The sequence below is a fragment of the Pezoporus flaviventris genome, unplaced genomic scaffold (genome assembly GCF_033815535.1).
Source record: "Pezoporus flaviventris isolate CSIRO_AGI_PZ_B2104156 unplaced genomic scaffold, CSIRO_AGI_Pfla_v1 ptg000023l, whole genome shotgun sequence".
In the NCBI taxonomy this organism is placed as follows: Eukaryota; Metazoa; Chordata; class Aves; order Psittaciformes; family Psittacidae; genus Pezoporus; species Pezoporus flaviventris.
Window position 1 is genome coordinate 12,553,470 of NW_026892571.1, and position 25,727 is coordinate 12,579,196.

Sequence of the window (25,727 nt, forward strand, 5' to 3'; positions counted from 1 at the left end):
TTGGCTAACGTATGTATAAAACCATCACTGTCTGGACATTAAAACCCCACAGTCCTGGGAGAGATGGCATTTGTTTACCAGGCTTGAGAAGTAAACAGCTTGTCATCAATATTAGCATGGTTCTGGAAGTCAATACCCAGTAACTCTGCTTATACTCCAGGAGATGTTTTAAGACAGCATTGCATGGACATGAAATTCCTCCATGGGGTAAGTGGTTAAAAAACCTTGGCAATTTCTACTTTTCTGACAGCCACTGGAGAGAAGTGTTATAAGTGAATCAAAATGTCTCAGCTGACCTCAAAATATCTCTCAGAGAGCTTTGTATGCGGTGAAGTTCCGGGCTGGATCTCATTGTAGAAAGGAGTTGCTATTTCCTTTTATCACATAATGGGTTTTAATTACTGTTATCATCAGCAAAGTAAGTGCCTGCACAGTGTTGCACTGATCAAACTAAGTTCTGCCATACCTGGAGAGAGTTCAGGAGAAGGGATGTCTGCTGCTAATTGTGACAGGATCAGGATTTGGCCCTTACATGTTCTGAGTATGTTGGTTTTGGTTTAAAAAAAAGCAGAGATTCAGAAGCACTAGCCTGTTGTAAGCCAGTATAGTTGTATTCCAGCACATCTCCTAATCCATCTCATTCACAAAATAGTCAGCTAATCCTTTCTACTGGTTGCGATGATCTACAAAGCGTCAAAGCAGTTTCTTTTTCAGATAGTACATTAAACAGAATTGGTTCTGCTATAGATACTTTACTGCCCAGCAGAAGCAGTCATGTTTAACTGAGAACTGCAGTAAGCGGGACGTAACTGTAACAGCCATGGAACATCAGTGCTGTTTGCTGTCCCCCCTCATGAGTGATGGTCTCAGAGCAGGCGCTCCCACAGCTGTGGTTGTGGTTGAGGCTCAAGGCTTTGCAAGCACAGCTCATGCTGTTAGTAAAATTATGATATATGAGGGTTTATGACATGGGCCTACTGAGAGGTGCTGCCCAAAGAGGGCACTGGGAGCCTGGATGTGGGATGGCCAGAGATGGATTGCAAATCAGCCCTGCACAGCAGGTCGTGCAGTCTTCCTTTTCCCTGCTACTGTCCAGACAACTCCCAGTGATCGGGCTGAGTTCTACCTCCTATGCATGAACAGATTTTATTTGCTGTTCTGCTGAAAGTCTGACTGGAAAACTGTGCAAGTTTTGAAGAACTGGAAGAGTAACAGTGAGAAAACTCATGGGTTAGGGAAAAAAACAGCTTAACAGGCTCCTTGCTTGGAGCACTTGGATGCTGTTCGAGCAAGGGGAGGCCAGCAGTGTGTGTCCACCAGCAGATGGGATGTAAGTCAAGGAGAAAGCCTGGTTGCAGCTGGGTGAAGTCCTGTTTACTCTTTAGTCCTGTTACCCCTTTGTTGTTTCATTTTCTGGGAAGCAAGAGCTGAAATGGAATGACAAATGATTGCAACTGCTGGTGGGATTGGAGGGTCCACAGTAAAAAGCTTGAAGTGCTGATTATCCCACCCTTAATGAGATACTTGATTTTTAAGCTAAAAGGTTAATACGCCAGGATTTAGCTTGAGAGCAGTCTCCAAAGTTTTTTATAGTTCTTATGCTATGACTGAAATATTTTGTCAGTCATGAAATTTATTCTAAATCCCAGAGAACTGCTGAGAAAGAAGGAGTTTGTATGTGATCACAGATCAGTAGTTTCTTCAGATTTGCTGTATATTTAGATCTCTCCTTCTCAGGAGTTTTTCTATTTCATTATTAGTCAGGATGCTTAGGGAAAGCATTTTTCTTCTCTCCTACATACATTCGGGTCAGCACAGAAGCAGCAAGAAATGCAGCTGAGTGGTGGCTAACTTACACAGGAGGTATTTGATTTGTATCGACAATCATAAATAGCTTGAGCTCCAAGATCAGATTCAGATGGGAGACTGCCAAACTTCTGTGTTAACATTGCAGTGGCAACAATAAAAAGAAAGGAGGAAAGACAGGGAGCAAGCTCTGGAAACAATCCTTCACAGTGACTTTCTGCGTTGTTAGACAAAGAGGGAGAAACTAATTGGAGCATTATTTTCCTAACATTTTGCTCCTGGTTACATGTCAGCAGCTACAGTAAAGTAATTGGAATAACAGCTCTAGCAAAAGAAGTTCAGATACCATGGTGATGAGTGCTAATAGAAAGACTGGTTAGATAAAGCGGGATGCATAGGTGACAGATTGGTTCAGTTAAATGTGTTTTGCAAGTCAGAAAGATCTTCACCTGTGGCTTTCTCTCAAAACAAACACTAAACCTGATAGCTTTAGAAGTCTTCTTGCTAGAGAGGTGTTCACTTGCAGGAATTTTACATTTGCTGTACTAATGTTTCAGAGATCCAAATTGTGTTTTCTCTGAAGTCAACAGAAATTTTGCAGTTATAAATTGTGATCCTGGTTATGAAATCCTGTTTATTACTGGAGATTTAGACAATATACATTTCTTCCACAGCTGCTGCATGATTAGAAAGAGTTTTCTATGTGGTACTTCTGAAGATGGGCAGGTCATGAGTTTTTGGAGTAGGCTAATGACACCTGGATGCTAGTTCAGAAACATGCCTAGGAAGTCTGGAGGTAAAACCTAAGCAGCATGTCTATAAATGTTTTATTGCTACGAATATTTGCTGAAGATCTGTTCCCCAGACACTGATTACAGGGGACAGAAACTGATTTTTAAAATTCCCTTTTACCTAGCTAACCCTCAATAAGCTAAACAAAGCTGTCCTCAACTCTGATTTTTCTTTTCTTCTTTCCCTCCCCATTAACAACCATCTCAAACCAGCTATTAGGGAGCTTAAATGATTAAATCTGTGGTAATTCTATGAAGGCCAAAGCTGATACGAACTTTATTCTCTGAACTGTATCTCAGGTAAATTGCTGTGTCTAGGAGGGAACTGGGCTGATGTGTCCCAAGAAGAAATCAAACTGGTTTATACACAGTAAAGGCAGTCACAGGATGCCTACTAAAATCTCTATAATGTACTTAGCAGGACTGAGACAGTATTCCCAGTCTGTGGGAATCTCTTTAAGCAGTTTAAAGGGGGCTGATTTGCACCTCAGGCTTCAAGATTTCTTCACTGGTGTCCTCTGAAAAAAAGGTATCATCTCAGTCATCTAGGACAACAGGTTCTTCACCTTCTCTTCCCATCATACTCTCAGAACTGGTGCTTCCATCTTGTGTTTTCTCAGCAAGACTCTGTGCCAGTAAAACTGGCTGACAAAGTTTTGCTTCTTTCACTAACAGGTCACTTTATAGAGCAGAGCCTACAAAACTGGTGCTTGGGAGAGCATTTGCTGACAATTGCTTGTAAGTGTGAATTGAGCTGTTCAGCCATTAAAATACCACTTGCACCGAAATGCAACAGTGTTGAATTGTGATGATCTTCAATCGCTTCTGCTTAGGAAGCTCCAGAGGGAATAGTGAAATGCTTAGTTTCACACAGCTGCATAGTGTATCAAAGCTTCATTCAGTGCAGAAATACTGATGTTCATCCAGAAAATGGAAGCTTTGACCTATTCATAAGAGCAACATGCATTAATTTTTAGGCATCAAAATTCTGCCTTATAAAAGGGATTACCCTTTTCGTTTTAGCAGCATATATGAGTCAAAGTTACTGCTTGATGGGTTGAAGCTGACAACGAAAATTATATGGTCTGACAGCCTTTCTGCTTAAAGTAGCTGGTCAACTTCCACGGTGTCAGAAATCAGTCACTTTGTAATTATTATGGGCAAATACAGGTTTCAGCCAGCCTCCAAGCATGTAGATCAGACATTGTGGGAAGCAGATTGCCTCTTCATAGATGTCCCAAAGCTCATTCACTGCAAGACTTCAGCAAAAAGATAACTGCTACAGATATCTTCTAGCAATGTCATGTGGGCTCTGTTTCGTTTCTTGTCTTCCTCAGCTTCTGCTTTTCCCAGGTTTTGCCTAAGCCTTTTAAGCAAACAGCTTCTGCACTACATAATGTTCAGGTATGTTGCAAATAGAAGGTTTCTGTGTGAACCCCTGCAAGGGGGCTGTAAGTATACATTTCTAATATGACAGATACTAGAGTAGAACTAGGACAGGGTTCTGTATGCAGTTTATCTGAAGCTTCTTTGTGCTACCTATTTCATTGTGTGTTAGAGAAGAATCTCCCAAGCAGTGCGTTAATCCCAGAACAGAGCTGCAGACAGAGATAGTCAATGGCTTATACTGAATAGTTCTAAGGAGAAGGTTTCCTGGACCCTAGCCTCATGCATTTGTCTCAATCTTCCTTAAATAGTTTGCTGTGTCTAATTTTATCATAAATTAGAAATTAATGACATTTGTGAATTAAAATTCACAATTGTGAATTAAACTTGTGAATTAAACTTCACAAATTGTAATTGTAACTGTGAATTAAAATTCACAAATATGGCCCAAGTTCCACTTTGCAGCTAGAAGTCAGAAGCAATAGCACTTCCCTGAATAGTAACGTTTGCCCCTATAAGGAAGCTCTTCCAAGTCTGTGCTAGCTAGTGGCTGCTTGGATAGAAAGAGTGTGGAGTATTGGCATAGACAAGAAGTTTAAGGGCAGTGAGTGGAGAAGTTCAGCTCTTTTGTTCTACCTAACTATATGTCAAATGTTAATTCTGCCTTGGAGGTAATTCACACCTCTCTAAATTCTTGGGCTAGAGCTGGGTGAACTCACTCAGATGAGCCTCAGGGTTAGTATCTGTACAACCAGACATTATCTCTCTATGCTGCTCTTCACATTGGTTTCATGTCTAGCCAGGGGGTGGAAGAATGCTGTTTTCACATTAAATTCATGTTACTTGCTTGCCTTTATCATTTTGGAAAGCAACTTCTTGCATCTCAGAGGCGTCTGACCTGTTGTCTGCAGAATCTACTGCAGCGAATGTCAAATCAACGTTTCCAAACTTCTGCCAGTTAGAGGGAAAATAATCAGAGGAAGGCATCTGTCAGTCTTTTGCCAGCTGAATGTTTGGGAAATACAAAGTGGTCCCAGAAAAGCTGGTGAACTAAGGCATTTTAACAGCTATTTACTAAGCAAACATTGGGAATTAACAGAAAACATTGCTTATCAGTTTTTCCGTGTGCCTGGCATCTCATTACCTAGTGTACAAGTTACAGCTGCGTCTGTTACTCAGCATCAGGCTGAGGTGACCACCTTAGGAGATGCACCAGGGAGAAATCAGAGGTACAGCAACATTTGAAAAAGAAAAGCAGACCGAAGAAGTCCTGGATGGAGTATCTTCTGCACCCAGTGTTTTGGACCACTTCCCCAGATTACCTCTCTTCTGGAGTAAGTCACAAGTTTTTTGGAGACAGGAGCTACACTTAAACTTGTTTTGAATTCACTCCAAGGACCATACAAAAATAGCTGTGTTTTTCCTGCTGCTGCTCAATTGTGCTGTTATTCTCTTCCCCTTGGAATGAGCAAATTCTGAGTGTTGGAGACCTCTAGGTTTTCTCTTCCTTGAGAAGTCACTTTATTTTCGAGTTACTTCTGAGGTAGTACTGTTGTACTTTGCTTCCTCACTTCTCCCCAGCAGATGGGCACAGGGAATGCTCTGTCTGGCCAGAAGAGGAATGAGAGCCAGAGCTAGAGGCCTTTTGGGTTTGATGTTGCTCTAGCACTGCATTAGTCCTATATGTGCTTTGTCTGCTGCGTTTAACTTCTGATTCTCAGTAATAATAAGGAAGTGAAGGAACTTCACTTTTATCTTTCCAGGGAGCCAGTCCTTACAATTACTCTTTCTGTGCATGAAGGAAAATGAACTAGCCAGGCAAAATACCAATTCTCATTAAAATGATGATACTTACTTGTCTTCTAACCCTGTTGTCCCATTTCTGACACTGCCTTTGCACATGCCATGCAGCAACAGGTGTCCAGGGCATAGAAGTTTGGCTTCAGTGATTGATAATTAACAATAATCAGGGCATTTCTTCCAAAGACACAAAACCTGCTTTCTACAAAGATAAAAGACCTGAAGGGCTGGGCCTCCCAGCACTGCCTGTGGCTTTTTTCCTCTGAGAGGATTCAGCCATTTACCTGGGGTTCACTAAGCACATTCATTAAGGTGATGAATACCACAAGATGAGATATAAGGTGTGTGAGAATCGAGTATCTGGGCAGCAGCCTTGCTCTAGTCAGAGTCTCAGCCTGGGAATTGACTGTGGGCTGTTTCTTTGCATGAGCAGGAACTATTCCTGGTCCTCAGGATTCTTGCTCCCTTCTGTGAGGACAGCAGACACCCTTGACTTCCCATCCTCTGCAGGACTGACTGCTGAAGGGGCTGTTAGCCATCAGTTTAGGCTACATCTCATTGACTTTAAATGGATATTTGCATAAGGGATAGTTTTGTCTTCTTTAGCCTCTCTTTTTGTGCCTAATCAGCCCTCTCATCTCGAGGTAAATCACCGCAGAGAGGTGTCAGGATGTAAGAGGCTTCCTATGCCAGCTCCCCCGCCCAGGCAAGCCAGAACTAGCTTCCCTTCTCTGGTAGACTGGGGACATATTCCATCCCATTTTCCACAATGACTGCAGTCCTAGCACTGTTTATTCAAGCATGGACATGCTACAATTAGAGCCAAGGGCTTTAAACATCCAAATGATGCCATTGGCAGGCTTGTGCTCCAACGAGTGAACTGCCAGCAGCACCTCCTCTATGATTTGTGCTGCCTTTTCCCAGCCAATAACTGAAGTGCCTTAGTGTGGTCTTGAACCTAAGTGGAAGAAAGAATTTTTCCAGTCTCAGGTCTGACTTCCATTTGCTCCCCTGCTCCTTCAGCCCACCTTGTCTCTGAGCCTATAAATAACTGGCACAGCTGAATGAACCTTCTTTTTCTTCTTAAGTTTTAAAACTCTCACTCCAAGCAGAACAATCTGCTACCTGGGTACTGGCTGTAGTCCTGAACACCAGCTCCAGAGCCAGAAGAGAAAAACCTTCAATTACTCTGGGAATTCCTCTCCATGCAGCATGTAAAAAATCCCCCCCCTAAATCTCCTGCTGATGAACAGAAAACCCATCCTGCTCACACTGGCATGGCTGCATCCACCCCCAAGAGGGAGCTACTTTGCAGCCTGCCGGTGGCCACTTCAGAAGCATATGCCTCCCTTTAGGTGTGTGAATATTCCCACTGAAATCAGACCTAGCCTTGGCACTTCTGGATAGGGAAATATGATTTCATCGCTAATTGTTTCAGCTATCTTTTCACTTGAGCTTTCCTCTTTGAAGGGATTTTTGCTAAGGTTGACAGCTTCATAAAATGTCTTAAATTGAAACAATATTCCCTGGGAAATGCAAGTTAAAGGTAGTTATTAGCAGTCTAATGCAGACAGGCCTTTTTCTTGCCCCAACAAGCTTTTAATGCCTGTTAGTTGTCCTGTTAAGTTAAGGACTTGCAGTTCTCCACTTGGCTCTGAGTTCCCATTAATCACAGCAAGGGGCAGTGCAGGACACAAATGCCTGCATGTAGCTCTACGGCAATAGCCTGGAGGCGCTGAGAGCGGATGCTGCTGCCTGGTGCAAGATGATGCTGGGGGATGTATGCATCCAACACCACAGCCCGGTTCTTAAGGTCAAATGATGTTAACTTCTTTAAACTATAATAGCATCCTTCAGTCTTTCTGGTGGAAGACAACACAAAGGGCAGCTTCTCGCTTGCTTTTCCTCTATCATGGCTTCACCTCATCATTCAGAGCCTACACAGGTCTGAATCAGACTTACCAGGGGATGCAATGCTGCTTTTCTTCCCACAGAGAAATGCTGGCTGTCTGCATGAAGAGTTTCTGTTGCGGCATTGCCAAACCCCCCATGCCCCACCTGGCTGGCAGGACTGTGCACAACCATGCAGAGCCGGGGGGCAGGGGCACAGGCAGATGTGTATTCCTTAGAAAAGTGACCATTACAGAAGTCATTGTGGGGAGAGACTGAATGATGCTCAGTGGTAGGGTGCTTTAAGGGAGCAGGAACCTCAGCCACTCACAGGAACCAGGCAGGACTCTGGTGCTGCTCCAGAAATGAAAGAAAAAATAAGAGCTCCAAAAGCATTTATAAACTATTCAAACCGCAGCAGCCAGGAGCTATGCTGGGAAGTGTGCGCTGCTCTATTTGCACAAGTAAATGTGAGCCAGCACAGCTTGTGCCTGGCAATGCCGCAGGAGCTGCCTCAAGGCCCTAGTTCAGGCCAACCTGCCGGCTCTGCTTTTGGTTTCTCCCAAGCCTCTCCTGCCTGGGTTCTCCTGCTAGCTGCAACATCACCCCAACCCCAGGAGTTACTGAATCCAATTCTCAGCTCTGCCAGGGATACAGACAGGTTTGTTTATACCCATGATCCATGTTTGCATTAAGGAAATAAGGCGTGCAGCAGCCAGTCAGCGCAAAAGCATGTCACACAGCCGCACTGCCAGCATCAGGAATGGGGCTGGGCTTCAGCCACAGTCAAACCAGGGACAGATGAGGAGGAGAAAAACAGCATCACAAAAGCATTAATTTAATGTCATGCTAAAGGCCACTGCTGGCGTGGAGTGCTCAGTGCAGAGCCCATTCCAGCACTGAGCAGGAACAGCCCTTTTTACAGCCTGGCTATAAAGAATTAACTTAAAAGCAGGATGTGGCCTTCTTATCCCCTGATTCTGTTGTTCCCATCATTAGCCTTTAAGCATCAGCTCCTGTATTTGTGTTTTAGCTTAGCATAAAACCAATGTGGTGGGGGAAAGATGTGAGGCAGAGGGTGAGGACTCCTGCCAGCGTGGTTACAGACGCAGCAAATCTCTGTAGCCTCAACCCCACTCCTGTCTGTCACCTGGCACTGGATGAGCGATGGCATGTGTGTGAGTGGGATCACAGGTATGTCGGGATATTAGTACGTCAGGCTGGTATTTGCTAGGCACTCGATTTTCTGTCTTAAACTTTCTCAGTGTGCAACTCATCACATACACTGCTATGTATCTTCTTGCCACAGGAACAGCACACTCGTGTCCCCAGTCGTCACCCCAGGCAGGGTCGCGCTGCCAGTTTATGTTTCCTTTGACTGCTAAACTGTTCATTGCAAATTAACTCATAAATAATTCATTGGATGTTGCACTCTGTGCTTAAAAGTTCACCGTGTAGGTGGCAGGTTGTGGGTTTTCTTAGAAGTGACAGTGCTTTTCTCCTTTCTTTTTTCTTCGTTAATCATGTGTGCATGTGTATGCGCGCAGAGCTCCCATAGCATTCACAGCCGGATGGTTCCCCTATAGATGTTTTAATGTCTTTCTAGCAGATTATAGTCATTTTCAGATTTAGTTATTATGGTTCAAGATGACTGTGTTGCACAAACTCTCTTTTGAGACTGGGGTTTATTGAAATACCCAAATCATTTGGGGAGTTGTTACAAATGACACATTATTCACAAATATACCTCCCCTGTCCCCACGCATGAACACACACACACACACTCACACTTCCCAATCAGTCAGTTGTTATCCCTAAACCTGCTGATACTGGAAGCAATGGGAAGTTTTTGCAACCTGGTTTGCAGAGGTTATTTGCTGGGTGGACATTAAGTAGCCAATGGGACCAATGTCAACTCTAACACCACTTATTTCAGTCTTTGGTTTGTTCCTTAAGAGCACTGAAACCTATATGATGTCACGTGGGACACACTGGAGTGAAAACCATCTCTTGTTCCTCCTGACAGACTTTTGCTATGGCAGGGAGGGAATGTCTTGCTATGGAGCATCCCATGTGCCTGCACGGCTCCATCCTACCATGCTGGGAGGAGTGGGGCATTTCCCCATCACCCTCCCCTGTCCTGAATGCATTTGGGGATGCAGAAGACTGCAGCACTGGGGCATGGTGCAGCCAACCCCAACTGCAGCAGCTTCCATGAAAACCTCATTCCTCAGGGCATGAGATGTGGCATGTTCGTCCAATGAAAGAAGGAGGCTTAGGCTGAGAGTGGCAGCCATACAGGTGTAGCACCACTGTTTGCCTTGTGTATATATTGTTTCTTGTCTTTTTGTGAGCTCTCTCCAATCTGGCAAAGCCGTGAGCAAAACCCCATCTCAGTTATGCTCTGCATCCTTTGGCTGGCTTAGGGCTTTCAGCTGCTAAATACAAGTTGCAGGTAGAGTTTAGGCCAGGTGATGTGGACGTATTTTGTTTGAAAAGGTGCTGAAATACTGAGGTTTTATTGTCCCCTATGTACTTGTGGATAATGCTGTCATGTAAGATATTTCTGTTTCATAGTCCAACTCAGGAAGGGGCATGGGAATAGGGCTTTCATGGAGGAAGAGGTGGAACCAGGAGCCCCAGGAAGGGTGCAGCCCTGCCGTACGTGTGCTGTGGCTGGGGGAGCAGAAAACCAAGACAAATGAGGTTATTTCAGAGATTTAAAAGGTGTTCTGTGCATTTGCCCTCCCTACATTCACCCACTGAATGGAGCAAAGCAGATGGTCACACACATTCCTCAGTGAGGAGGCAGTGGGCTTGTCTTCTGCATGCACTGCATGCTGCTCATGAGACTGAAAGCACAGCCTAGAAGTAGGGTAAAAAACCCCACCACTATAGGTGTGAAAGGGGAAATACCAGAGCTGATGTTATACAAGCCTAGCTGTACGATGGCCTGAAGCAAAGCTGTTACGTGAAGGGCTAGTCACAAACCCCAATTTTAGAAAGTGCAGATCATGTCGGTAATGTATATTACAACAGCTCCATAGTGTGAATCAAATATTTAAAGACTACCTACGCTTCTGCTTTTTATTATGAAATGACTGCAGAAAAGAGCCAAGTTCTAGCTGCTGGCCAGACTTCTTGCTTTTTTCTTTATTAAATGAGGCCATATAATTTTCCTCTGGGATACATTTGGCACTGGAGCTATTTAGGTCTGAACCTTCATCACTAAATTTTCTGTTCAGTTTAAGGAGAGAAGAATCAAGGTCACAGCATTGGCGAAAAGCTGTTAAGACCAAATACTACTCATCACTGATTTCTGAACACTGTTCATAAAAATAATCACCCTGATTTAACAACTGAACTTCAGCAGCAGCAACTGTCTGTACTGGGCTTAGATGAAAAATACAAAAACCCGGCTGCACATCAAGCTTTAAAATGGTGAAGTTATCACTGTACAGAGTGCAAAATGGGCTCAGTTCATCTTAGTGATTCTTTTCTGCTTTTGTAATTAATTTTTCTTTGTTTGGTTCATCTTTTCTGTTTGCTATTTAAGGGAAAAAATGAAACACTGAATTATCTATAGGTAGAAAGGAAAGAAAGCAAAAACTGGGAAGTACTTCTTAAAAGGTGAAATGCAAGATACTTGGGAAGAAATTACATTCTGGTAATTTTCCCAGGAGTCAATTTTGAAAGACAAATCTTGTTTCCAATTGCAGCTTCCAAGGCTTTAAGAAATGGTTAACATATTGTTGCTAGAGTACCCCACTTAGCATTTCTAGCATGGGGGCAATGCTGCTCTTAACGCTGAGTTTCACAACTCCTCACTGCTTAAATCACAGCACATTTGCAGGCAGCTGATGAGGAGTTTGCTGAGACTGAGGAAGGATCCGGCCGCTGCCTGCCCTGGCAGTGGTGGGTGCTGCCCATGGAGCTACATAGAGCTGCATCCCCTGTGGGTGCTGAGAAGTTCCTGCCAACACTCTTCTTAATGAGGGTTAATTAATAAATTATTTCATTGTCAGTTTGATAGAAATTCCAAATTCAGGCCAAGAACTTCAGCTGAAAGATGTGTTGTGTTGTTTTGTTTTGTTTTTAAAGTGCCAACAGTCCAAAACCCAGCAAGTGATCAAAAGATTGCGTGTGCCCACCAAGCAGTACCGGGTGAACTTCCTTGGAGCCTGGTAAACAGTAGCCCCTGCAAACTGGTAAACAAGTATTCTGGCACTGTCTCAGCAGCGAGGACTGGGCTCGTACTCCCTGCGCACTTGGAAGGCATGCACAGCTTTTCAGTTGGGTTGAACTCTTGCTATTCATTCAGATAATGAGCCTCAATCAATGCTCTCACTGACTGACAAAATCCAGGGTGAACAAATTCAAATTTAAAACCCAGCTCCTGCAAAATGCCCTCAGAAGTGATTGCCTGGCATGTGCAGTCACTCAGGAGCAGCTTATTAGTGAGCCAATTAAAATGAAACTGATGGATTGTTAAAGCATCCAGAGGTTTTCTGGAGGCCTTCCGTGATTTGGTCCAGGCTGCTGGTTGCTTCCATTTTAATTATTAATTATTATTATTTTGCAGACAGAATTGAGCTCATGCTCTCTACACTATGGGTGGGTGGGGGGGCTTGTTCCCACATGCGTGTAGCGGTCTGGTTCCTCCTGGCAAAACTTAAGTTCCTGCAGGTCTGGAGCACAAGCAGCACCAGATCCTATTTTGAGCAATCCTCTTTGAGATGTTTATGATGCTCAGGCAGGACCTCAATGCCTGCAACACTTCTTGGCTGTAAGTCTGTAATGCTAGGACAAGGGTGAGAAGTTCAACAAAACTTTAAGCAAGATGGTAACTTCCCCAAGGGGAAGAGTTCTTGGGTTTGTTGATGACAGGTTTTCTTCTGACAGCCATCAGCAGAGATTCTCATTCCATTCTCTACAGCATTTTTGGCATCAATATATCCAAGGACTTGACACTGTGAAATAGATCACTAGTGTGATCCAGTCTGGCACATCCTACAGACATACAGATACACAAACACATCCTACAACTTCCCCAGCAAAGTCTGAAGACTTATTAATGTATGCCATACTCACACAAACAAAAAAACCCTCAACATCTCTTTCCTTCTTAACAATCATTATTTTATTAATATATTTTACAAGATTGCAGTTGAAATCATTTAAATACAAATTTTTTTTTATACAGAAAGTGTAATAAAGTTAAAATAGTTCCTTGTGTAATTCATAGCATTATTGCAATGCTTACAAAATTTTGCATAGAGTGTGCAAGGATTGATGTTATTTGATACAAAAAAGCTTTATATTTTCCCACACAACCACACACATACATAAATTAAAAAGAAAAAAAGCCAAACAAATCTGAATTTCTTCATGAGAACTGTGATAAAACTTTAAATTCACTTTGTCCTGTTTACACGATCAAGGTCATTGGTGGTTATCAGAGTAGAGGTCAGACAAGGGATTTTACCATCACAGATGAAAATTGCTATAGCATATGGGTCATGCCTTTTACGTTACTGCTGTAAATGAATGGGTTTTGCTTTGACTCGCACTGAATGTTCTTTTGCTGTTGGATCTACCTACATGGAGCATCTGTTGGTTTGATATTGACAACTCTATTGGCATTTGCGCACAAGGAAACTAATTCAAATAAGGGCTGGGCTAAAGAACCCAAAACCAAAACCCAAATGGATCTGAGTCAGATCCAGCAGGTCAATTCCTTCCTTGATACTGGACTACTGCATAGTGCCGATCCAGACTGAGATATAGGTTGCAGCTCAGGAAAAGCTCTCACCTAAGGAGGAATATCGGTGTGAATGCTGCCAGCTGAGCCCTCCTTCAATAAACACAGTAGATGATAACTGCTCTGATCTGCTCTTTATTTTGGCATGCTCTTACCCTGCTGAGCAAGGCAGAATTTGTTCATCTTTGTGTTTTCTCTGGTAACCCACATAAGGGGACAAGAAAACGAATTCCTCCAGTAGCACCTGCTACTGCGAAACTCTAGTTCATGGTGGTGGCAAGGAACGAAGTTGGATGAACAAGCCTCCATTTTCAGGCAGCAGCTTGAGCTGACAGTGATGGAAGGCTTGCCACAGCTCTGCACCCATGTGATAAGGAAACCCAGAAGCTCAAGGAGTCCTGTGTCCCATGCTGTGCTCAGAAGCACCTGGGTTGTGGTTTACACAGGGCAGCCAAACTCTTATTTTGCTCTCACAAAAGGTGCTAAACCTTTGGGTCCAAACCCTTTGGTGGTGTAGGCTACTACTAAGTTAAAGAGACCTAAATCTGGATTTAAACCAGCTACTGTCAACACCCTGTGCTGTGAATAGCCCTGTTGCAGCGCTCCAGCCCAGATTCCTAAGGCAGGCATCATGCCTTGCTGCTATTTCTAGTGCAGAGGACCTGGCAATGGGATGAAGATAAATGAGAAAGAGCAAAGGCACCCACCAGCCTCCCTCACCCTTCAGGCTTCGCAAAGTGAGCCAGTGTACCAGGGTAGCACCTCCATGGTAACCCCTCAAATGCTGTACAGTATTAACAGGACAAAGCAGAGGTGACTTTAAGGGCTACTTGGCTGTGGCTTTTGGAATTACTGCCGATGCTTTCAACATGGCCAGGCTTGTTAGAACAGCAACCAACAACTACCAGAACTATTTATACCACTCAGACTGCAGATATGGATCATCTGTAAAAGCATCATTAATGCTGTGTGTTTCACTAGCCATTACATCAGTAACAGCACTGAGACCCAGAGCACTAAGCCCAGAGGAGGACCCAGATGAAGACAAAATCATCAGGCTCTGGTTTAGCAAAAGAGCTAACCCCCTTCTCTAACGCAGCCACCCTTGAGACATCTAGCCATAGTATTGGGGGGTGATGGTGTTTGCAGCTAAGTAAGAGTGGGAGAAACTCTAACAGAAACATTCTTTTCAATTACAATACAGCCTTCGATAAAAATAGAACCGCCCACAAATAATTATTCTTTAGCTCCTCAACGTGAGCCTGCCTTGAGATGTTTCAAGGGTTCTGTTATGTGGAAGTTTTTAAAAGACCAAAGAAATTACATTGCTTTAGAAAGCGATAATGCATTCAGAACACTTTATCTCCTATTGGTGGTTAAGCCTTTTGAATGGGGCAAAAATGTGAGAGCACAATGCAATTAAAATTTCCTGTTCCATGCAAAGATGCACATGACCTATGCTTTACAATGCGCCTATCCCTGTAATGGCAAATGTTAGAAATGGTGAGACTTTCCATTTGGGTGGGACCTGACAAAAGCCTCCAAAAAGTCCTTTTTAATCTTAGAAGAAAAGCCTGTTTGTTTAAGGCTGTGTGGTTTTAGCTGAAACACTGGGTAGCAGGGCACAATGTGAATGTAAGACTTTTGCTCAAATTTTTCCTTATCATATGTTCTCTTGCTGGCAGAAAGGTTCAGCCAGCTACATGTGAGACAAACATACAATTACATCTCGCTTCACAGTGCACCTACACTTCCTAGTTTTTAACACTGGTTAAAAACTAACAGAAGCTCAGTCCATGGAGATGAGCTGCCTCAAAAGGAATCTGGCTTCCTCTGAATAGGCAGCCCAGACACCTCATGGCTGCGGGCTGTAACAAGGCGAGACATTTCCTGGGAGAGGCACCAGTGCTGAATTTCCCGCAGGAATTACACTTGTAGCAAATTAATTTTTAAGGGCCTCGCACCTCTAGTTTAAAGGGACTTGGATGGGAAATCTCAGCGGTGCACTACGAATGTATCTTCTTCTTCACTCAATAAAAATCCTGCAGCTTTAAATACCCATCTTCTCCTGTATAAATAAAGTAAGTGTTTCACTTTTCACAAGGGACCAATTCAAGTGGCAGGACAAGAACATCTGAAACGGCAACGCCTCAAGTCTTTACGTGCGTAACCCTGGGCCTCTCAACTACAGCAGACTTAAAAGCTTTCTAAACACAAGCTATTCACTATAATTTCCACCCAAGCTCCAAGCCACTGTGGTTATTGTGGAAGGAAACAACACCCTAGCAATCTCGAGCAGCCCAAGCTGTAAGTGGTTTCAGTGACAGTAATTCCACTGTGTGCCATGAAAGATCAAGCATAATTGCTACCATATTTAGTCAAATGGATGTTATTAATTTAAAGTATAATATTGTAAACAGAGAAGTTTGCTGCATTACTGTGATTAGGGTGATGTCTCTTACCATTTCTTCCCTTTCCCTCCTACCTGCCTTGTTTAATACACTCCACTCTCGCTTGAATAATCTCATCAGCACCACGTCAGTGTTTAACCCTGCTCCACTCACAGCCATAAAGTTGGCTACATCAGCTGTGAAAACACAGCAACTGCTGTGCAGAATTAACCTAAAAGTCCTCAATTTCACCTTAGTCCACTGTTACATGCAGGTCTTGGTTTCTGAGGGCATGTGAGACCCAAAAGCGACACGATGGGGATTCAGGGATTGGTGGTGATCTGCACACAGCCCCATGTGCGGCAGGACGCCAGCTACCCAAATTTTACACAGCAATTTTAGAACCAAGGAAAAAGGTTAAAATGGAGAAAATGGAGATGTTGCCAGCACTGCATTCCTCAACAGCACTGGCAATAAAAACGCTGGTATTTTCACATCCAAAAAGCACAAATCCAGTGCTTGGCACAGCTCTGCAGGAATGCACCCTGCGCTGGCTGGGGTGAATTGTGGATGATGACATTTCAAAACATAAAATGTCAGCCATAAAGAAAAGAAGAGAAAGGAGCACAGCCTCTAACTATTTTTGTTTTTACTGCATGCACTTGGAAAATGAAATCATTACGGCAGTTACTCTTCTTCACTGAGCAGCTACTGGAGCTCCTGAACAGCTAATGCTCAAGTGCAGGTAAGTGAACAGCCAGTAGCATTTACTCAGTTTATTTATACCTCCAGCCCAGGATGATGTCTTTTAGCCTTCTGGGCTGTTTCTTCACATTTCACATCTTAGGTAACCTTGCCTTCTGCACACATTGAAAGGTTTTTCCCATTATTTCCTTTTCTCCCCACTAATGAAGTTAAGAGTCTTCCTGTCACTTTACTCTCTCAAATGCAACTTTATGGTAAATCTGTATTTTTTCCTGTCAAGTTCAAAAAAGCACCATTAAATTTAATGCATTTCAGATGTGAGGGCAACCAGGGAAAGGATGAATTTCTGTGAGTCTTTGGTCTTTGTTGCATTTGCTTTTGCAACATGAAACTTAAAGCCATAACAACAAATAGAAAGAAAACTGGCTTTTGTTGTAAACAAGTATATGCGTGTGTGTATATATATATATATTTGTGCATCTGCGTGAGTGCATCTTATGACGACAGAAGCTAATTTCCTTTAAGAACATGTGTATTTGCAAACCAGGTATGATGTGAACTAACCTGACATCTCATGAGTTCCACAGGAATCTCTCTTTAACCTTAGGGCAATTTCTAGGGAGTGTTTTTCTTTTAGACATCATATATTGCAGATGGCATTTTTAGGCTTACAACTTAACCTTTTTTGTTTGTGCAATGTGATATTTACGATTAAAAAAGAAAAAGCCTCTTAAAATACACGTGTTTGAGAGCAAGACTGAGATAACCAAATACAAATTACTCCTGCACATGTTTAGTTATCAAAAAATGAATATGTAGGAGAGGCTTTATACGTACTGTTGTAATTACTGGCTTCCCCTTCTGATGACATTGTTTAGTGTTAACATTTCTTTGTATTCTAAAGCTACCCATCTCATTGGGTGTTATACTTCAGAAAGTGTCGGAAAAGAGAACCAACCAAAAAACAACTCGCAAAGAAACTTGGAGAATGGATTAACTTGTATAGTCATTAGAATCTCTGCTTTTGCTAATGGCAGTCTTTTTGCTGTAGAAAACCATCCTAACTCACCTATGAGAGCTGAAGGGTCATACACTACCTATGGATAAGGTACTGAGCATAGGTGAGCACCAACAGTCATTTTCCTGTCTTAATAAAGTGTCATATTTAAAGCAAATTTAACAAGGTCCTGAAGCCCTTTAAAGTTTAAGAGTTATATGAATGCATTTATGAATACTGCAGTATTCATGATTGCCTAAGGTATATTGACATTAGTATGACAGCCCCTAGATTAGCATTTCAATGGGGTTTTCATGCTCACAGCTGCAATGCAGACCTGCACACAGTGCTGAGTCAGTGCTAGGTCCCTGAACTGTCACCCATTCAGCTCCTGCCCCAGCTCAGGCCACAAAGTCATCAGCATCTCTTGCATTGAGCTCAGTAGAAACAAATTCACCATCCACCCCAGCTTTGCCTTAGGTAAAACTAAACTCTTGCTTGGGATAAACGCCACCTCCCCAAATAGCAAATGCAGGGCCGATTCACAAAGAAATACACACAAATCCTTGATCATTTTTGAAATTCCAGGCAGGAAGGCTCGAATTTAAATGAACTCAGGGAAAACCAACCCAGACAGGTACAGCAACTGTGAGGGATTCCTGGGCAAGGCAGGAGGAAAAGCGACCCTCATGCATGGGATGGAGCAGCCACAATTTCTCAAGGCAACCTGTGCCAGGGTCTCACCACCCTCATAATGAAGAAGTTTTTCCTAACATCTAATCTAGATTTCTCCTCTGGCAGGTTAAGGCCATTCTCCCTTCTCCTGTCCCTACAGGCCCTTGCCAAAAACCCCTCTCTGGATTTCTTGTTGACTCCTTTAGGCATTAGAAGACTGCTCTAAGGTGTCCCCAGAGCCTTCTCTTCTCCAGGCTGAACCATCCCAATTATCTCAGCCTGTCCCCATAGCAGAGGTACTTCAGCCCTTGGAGCAATTTTGTGGTCTCCTCAGGACTCCAAGATGTCTGCGTTCTTCTTATGTTTGGGGCCCCAGAGCTGGACTCGGTTCTCCAGGTGGAATCTCACGAGAGCAGAGTAGAGGGGGAGATTTCCTCCCCTTGACTTGCTGGTCATGTTTCTTTCGATGCAGCCCAGGATACGGCTGGCTTTCTGGGCTGCAAGTGCACACTGCTGGGTCATGTTGAGCTTCTTCTTAATCAACACCCCCAAGACCTTCTCCTCAGGAGTGCTCTGAATCCGTTCTCTGCTCAGCCTGTAGTTGTGTTTGCCACTCACTGAACAGCAGGAGACTAATCAAGTGGCCAACACAAGCGCAGGCAGCATCATCTAAACCTCTGTCTTGCAACTCAAGTGGGGCTCAAATGATTTACAAGTCTCTATACGAGATCAATCATTCTAGCAACAATTCAACAATTCCTTGTCTTTCAACACAACATATAATTTTATGCTTTTTAAGATGCTATATGATTGCAAAACATATTGTAGCAACCAGAACACCCTTGCGTAGACATAATTAAGGTACCCTTTGTTCACTTCAGAGAAGCATCTGCAGTGATGGCACAGATGTTTCGGTTGTTCCCTAACAGCTCCCCCATAGAAATGCATACCAAAATAAATGTCCTTAAGCAGTTCCATGGCCTTCATGATACAAGAACGTGATAACCTCATCCAAGAGCCCAGCTGAAAAGACCCGCCACTCAAAATGTATTTATTGGGATGGAAATCCTCACCAGAGCAGCTCGAGGGTGCATGGGGATGAGGACTGAGCCACTGGCCTCTCAGGAGTGGAGCATGGAAGTCAGGACACAGCCTCCCTGCTGGGTCACTCCAGCCCTGCCTTCCTCACCAGCAGGAATGCTCTCAAGGGTGGGGAAGTTAAATCAAGTCGTTCTACTCTTCCTGCAGCAATGTCTTCAGAACTGATCACATGGGATTTATTTATGAACTGGGCTGCTGTCACTAGAAGGTTTGTGTTCACTATTAAGTGAAACGGGGAAAAAAATCTACAGTAAATGTGGGACTATGAATGGGACTTCACTTGTGGTCCCAGAGGTAACATACACAGTATTTTGCTATATTTAACATGGTAAAAAAAAACCCAACTCTGTATCACTCTTAGATGCCCCTACAGTCTTAACACATTTCATTAATATCTGTTTTAAGTTGCACAACCAGTTCCCAAGACACCCTCCTGTCCCTCCCCCCAAATAAACTAGTTTTAATAACAAGATAAATATGATGTGCTTCTCCTTGCTGAGTGCATTGACTTAAGGCATAGGCACAATTCCCCTCTTTGAACAGAGATGGTATAGTCCTGTGTCCCAATACAATTGTTATCCTGGGTGACCCTTTGCATTCAAACATTAGCTCAAGACATAATAATTACAGGAATAATTCATTAACAAATAGATTGAGTTTGTTAATTAATCTGAAAGCATTACAGGAATAAATTTAATCAGAGTGATGCTCTCTAAACTAAACATGATGCATTAGATGCATCTAAACTAAACTCCACAGAAATCTTTCCTTTGAGTCCAGTCAGTTTTGGATTAAGCCAGAACTGTTCATTTAAAACAAAAATCAAACCCTGGTACTCTCCAGATGGCAAGAAATTATGTAGAAAACTGTAAAAAAAGAATGGGCTAAATTATTTCTAAAGATTTCTGTCAGCTACATTTTATCTTGAAGATCGCTTGAAGAATACCAGCTTTGCTTAGACATCACTAGGGATGGGCACTGATCTGTCATATCTGCACATGAGGTAATACTTTCAAAAGTGTCTCAGTGGCTTAGAAACCTTGCTGTCCTCATGAGATTTACTGCAACTTGGGTACTTTTGCAGTAATTAATACATTTATTTTGCAGAGATTTTTATATGCATGGAGATGCAATTATGGATCAGAATTCAAAGGTCTGGGCTCTTCTCATTAGTTTTCAAAACTTGAACAGTGAAAGTAATGTTACCAGATCAGACTTCCTGTTTTATCCTGTGACTCCTAGAATTTAAAATAAGGAAAAATGCAGCCACAAAGTTTTGGGGGCTCAAATTCTAGAGGAACCAGAATCCAAAGCCCTTGCTTTCCAGTAATCTGCTTTGCTACAATCTTTATAAATCCTTAAAGAAGTCTGTTTCATCGTCAGCATCTCTGATATTTGCAGTCTCCCATCAAATTTAAGTGACCTTGGACTGTATAACCTGAAAAGAAAGATTACAAGAATTTTGGCGTAGCACCTACATTACACATCTTATCTGTACAAATTTCTTAGTTTCTATGGGTAGAATAAGTATTTCTCTCTGTTTCTACGGGTACTGATAGGCAATGTCCAAATCTTAAATCTTCATGCCTTCACACCTAATCTTCTCAAGGTTAAAGGTGCTAATGGAGAGTGATCCAGGACACATGTCAATTAAGGAGATTCAGGATTTTTCTAGTTAATCCAACATTCACTTTGGTTTTTTCCTTCCAAGAACTAGATGCAGTGCCAGTTTTGTTAGCAGAGAGATGACTTCAGGTCAGGCTTAGAGCTAATACATCACATCTGAATAGCAAAAGGCATCCTTGGCCATGCACAGGCAAGTCTCAAAACCCTTTAGAAAAATACAGGATTATTCCAGCAAGATTTGGGCTTTTCTACTGACCAAGAGCAATCCATCTCTCCCAGCAGGGAGCCATGCTTCAGGTGAAAATTAGAGAGTAATTTAACCTCAGGTACCTTGGATCACTCTATGTGATGAGTACATCACATCTGCTTGATTAGTTTTTCCTTTTTGTTTTTTTCATGCCACTGATTTAATGGTGCAAAAATTATCAGAGATGCTTCTCTTCCCTTTATATGTTGGTGGGTCTACATCGGTTCCAGGGTCTTGCCCAGCCAACAATCCCACTGCTCTGAGAACATGATCAAAACCAAGGGGTGATCATTAGACTATATTAATACAGAAGGTTCCAAGGGAGCATCAAATCCAATTCAGCAGATTGTACCAGTAAATTTTGCTATGGGAAAGAGAAATGCTACACAAATGTAACAGGGTCACCCTGGGATTCCTTGTACTGAAACATCATTTTACACAGAGGATATATATATATATATATTTTATATATATATTTTTATATATATATTCACACACACCCGCGCGCACACACAAAAAAAGTCTTTGATAGGCTTTCTGTGTTCTAGTAAAAATAGTTGGCAGCTGCAATCTGTGAGACCAGAACTGGCTTTTGTGCTGCCTGCGATGCCCCCACTCTGCAAATTGTCTCTCAAAGGCAGACGCTTGTATTTATCTGGCAGGTTGAGCTAGTGCCTGCCTGCGACAGAAACAACCTCCCATTGGGACACACACAGAGCTCGTAGATTTTTTGCCTGGACCCTGCAGAAGAGGAAGATCCTTGAGGCAAGTTAGGTAGTTTGATTTTTGCAGAATTCAACGTTATCTGAAGGCGGAGGTGGGGAAAGAAAGAGAGAGACAGAATTAGTGGAGAGCTGTTATTTTTGATCTTGTGTTCAAAGAAGCTTCCGTCAGACAACTCAGCTACCACAAACACTGGGTAGGCAACTGTATTAATACTGATACAAATCTGGGTGAGCATGTTACTGGCCTTTACCATGAGATGCCCAACACCTCCAGTTTGTTTCTGCTAATCTACCCACTGCATTTTCCTGTCTTGTAGCTTCCTGGGACATCTCCATGTTTGGGTGAACCCAACTAGAGTTATCTCACTGCTGTGTGGCATCCCTGCATAGTTCAGGTGCACATAACGACTTCACTCCCCCACCAGGACTTCTGGCACTGTGATCCCATTGCCAGTTATGCTGTCAGGTTCATAGTGCTGACTTTTATGTGTATTTTATATATATCTGTAACACTTTCATGTTTGTTAAAAAGAACTTAAATGCTGTAACAGAACTGAATTTTTCCTTATAAAACAGAACATAAAAGCAAACCTGTGGCAGCTTTTAGACACATGGCAGCTACAGGGGAGCGCTCTACCATCACTAAGAAGAGCACAGTAAGATAACCTGCACACCAGAGCAACTGTATTTGCTCTTATCCTCAATTACAGTAAGAGTCTCCAGTTTTATCATTCAACCATCTATCTCCTGAGAGAGACAGGTCAATATATGAATTTTAAAATCAACTTAGTGTTAAAAACATTAAGATAACTTCTTGCAGTAGTGAAATGCCTTGGACTTCAACTTTATTGTATTAGGTCACTTGGTTGGGGGTTTTTGAATTTTTGTCAGTTTTTTGGTTAACACCAGTGGTCTGGGTTTAGAACGTCTTAAAATGCAAATGTTTAGAGATAACAGAACTGCAGTAGAAATCCCATTCTGTTTATTACACCTGGTACTAAGATAGAAAAACTTTAGCTTATGTTGAAGCCCTACTGCCAGAGGTTCATCTTCAATGGGAAGCTCCTCCTGTTGAGGCCCTTGGTGGGTTCCCAGTGGGGGCTCCTTAGCTACATCCTCCAGTATCTTCCATCACTCTGGCAGGAAGAGGGGATGAGAACCATGTGCCCATGTATTTTTGACACACCAGAAGAGACTTAATTCAACATCTATTTTACTTTTGTTCTATGTTGTCAGTTTTACTTAGTCTCTCTTCCCCTTTGGGATCTTACCTAGTGCAGCAACAACCTGTGTCTCCTAATGATCCCTTTCTTTCCAAAATGAAAACATCAGCTACAAAAGCTTTTCAGATCAATACTGGTGAATTAAGCTTTTCTTATAGAAAAATGTATGATAAAAGATTTAATTACGTTGGCCAAGTAAATCTTGTTTTAAAGTGACAAGGAAACAAAGAATTTAGGAGCAGTCTGTATTTTACAGCCACGTAAATCTGCTTGAACAACAGATGCTATTATCCAAGCACTTTAAAAATAATGAATCAGCCTTTGCCACAGAGCATCTCATTTACATATGAGCTGTTTAATCACTGCTAGCAGAAACTAAGCTAGGAAGTCGTGCTGCACCAGTGCTCTCATACCAGTGTTTCAAATGCAGCTGCTCAGTGACCCAGAAGGGGATCTGCAGATCTGTGGCTTGGTCTGGCTTTGCTGCAGGGCTTGCCGTGCTTTGCTTACCTCTCCATCTTTGGATTCCAGCCTGAGCTCTGTCCTGCATGTGGCTTTCAAGCTGCCGGCCTCGGCGTTGATCTCGATGCCTTTTGGAGCCTCCATCACCAGTGCACGTGTAGGTGACTCCAGTCTGTAACAGAGAGGGGAGTTAGCCTGGTGGGTTGAATATTCATGTTCAGTCTCAGGCTGTCATCTTGCAGAGCCTGACTGTCCATTTCATGGCACCTTAGGACCTGCTGCTGCTCAGATCCATAGCTGGTTTAGACAGTGGGAAGAATTCATGCACAATCTGGTAAAACACATCACAAATCCAATCTGCTAATTGCAGATTGGTGCAATTAATCTCCGTATTTCTGATACGAAATTATCAACTTTGCTATGCTGGGTCAAGATGCAAGGTACAATAAAGCTCCCCCCATGATCAGCTTGCTCATCTGCAAGTTCAGATTTCTAACTAATCAGTGTTAACGGGGTATATTAGCAAAGCAGGACACCTACACAGACAGTACAACACTCTTGTTCCTCAAACCATGGCTCAAGAAGGAACAAATTATTTGTCTTGACTCCCTATAACACGAGGTTTGGAAGAGCTTAAAGGACATAAAGAAATCAATGAAAACAACCAGGCTGAAGATCCCAAGCGCCTGATGTCCAGTCCTATGCTTACATCATGCTGCTCACAAACAAGCTCCTCTCTGTAGTGCTTTGACCCCTCCAAACCATGGATACACCACACAGGTATCTGATAACTCTGGTATAGCACTGTTTAACATAGCCAAACCTTTTATTTCAGGCAACTGGGGTTAATGCTGCAAGATGTGGAAGTGAAAGGTTCAGTCTTCCTTACTGATTATCCATTCATAAGGCTTGTATTATACTTGTTTCTTCTCTTCTTTATAATACGCTCTCTTATTACTTTCTGCATTGAAAATGATAATAAAAAACAATTCCCCCTCTTTGAGAATATCCTCTTTGTTGATTTTATCACCATTTATTTACTGTACCATCACAGAACTTAGACTATGATCTCCCCACGTGAAGCAGGCAGGCAGGCTGGATCAGAAGCTGCTCTGCTTTGACTGCTTCAGGCTTGCAGCACCAACAAAACCAAAGCACAGGGCAGCACACAGCCACCCAGCCCACTCAGGCAGCTTTTAGGACTGGCTTGCATCACTGCTGTGGCACTTCAGCTGTTTCTCTGCTCCTCATATATAACCATTTGTGCAAGTCAGTGTATCCTTAAATGGACTCCTGCTAGTACTGAGACAACATTATGGGAGACTGAGGGAGAGCTGAATAAATTGATCTGTATTTATTGCAGCCAACAGTTCAATAAAGCAAAGGCAGAGTTCCCTCTGTGTGGCACTTTTCAATTTATGGCTTTCCCTCTTGTTGCTGTCTTCATATTGCTGCTTTTTGAGCACCTTCCCCTCAATATACCAAACTCACCCGTAATTTCGTGGCTGACTCAACTAAATCTAAATTTCAGGGAAGAACTGAGGCATACGCAGCCAAAGGAATGAGCATGCTCTCACGGTTACCAGTCTCTGCACAATCTTTCTGAGCTGCTTTTTATTTGCTTTCTTTAGGGAAGCTACACTTTATGTAAACCTTCTTCTGATCCCTCCTCTGGAATCACCCCTTGTCTGGTTTCTGAGGTTAAAACTGCTGCTACTCACTTCCCACCACTCCCACGACTGAATTGCAGATTGCTTGAAGGAGTAAAAGCTTGCAAAGAGTGATTGCCATTAAATAGTGATACCCGGGATATGATTCCTTCTGACCTTCCAATTGCAGTAATTGCCTTTCCAATATCTGTTAGAATTTCTTTATGGCAAAACCAGCCAGAGCCCACAGCCATAGGGCTCTGGAACATGCATTCATTAGGGTGAACACTCTGTCTGCCCCACATTTTCTCTATGGACTTCTCCCCAGGGATACAGTATATTCCCATCTTCAGTGGTGTAGCTCACAGGCTTACCCTGAAAAATGCAGGACCCTCTGCCTGCACTAAGCCCCCAGGATCTGAGCTGCAGTGGCTGGGATGCAGGCACACATCCACTCCTGCTTCACAGGCAGGATCCTCCAGAGTTGAAACAG

At 42.8% G+C, this 25,727-nt stretch overlaps 1 protein-coding gene across 13 annotated transcripts in view; it reads right to left on the reverse strand.

The window, feature by feature from the left end:
• Window positions 1-20,046: 20,046 nt before the first annotated feature.
• Window positions 20,047-25,727, reverse strand: part of SGCD (sarcoglycan delta) — a 376,562-nt gene continuing 370,881 nt past the window's right edge. For all 13 annotated transcript variants that reach the window (XM_061456832.1, XM_061456830.1, XM_061456825.1 and 10 more), the window contains 2 exons: window positions 23,634-23,757; window positions 20,047-21,980 (listed from right to left, as the gene is read on the reverse strand). In XM_061456832.1, coding sequence (XP_061312816.1) covers window positions 21,807-21,980; window positions 23,634-23,757 — 298 coding nt within the window. In that variant the 3' untranslated portion in view covers window positions 20,047-21,806. The remainder of the gene's footprint in view (window positions 21,981-23,633; window positions 23,758-25,727) is intronic.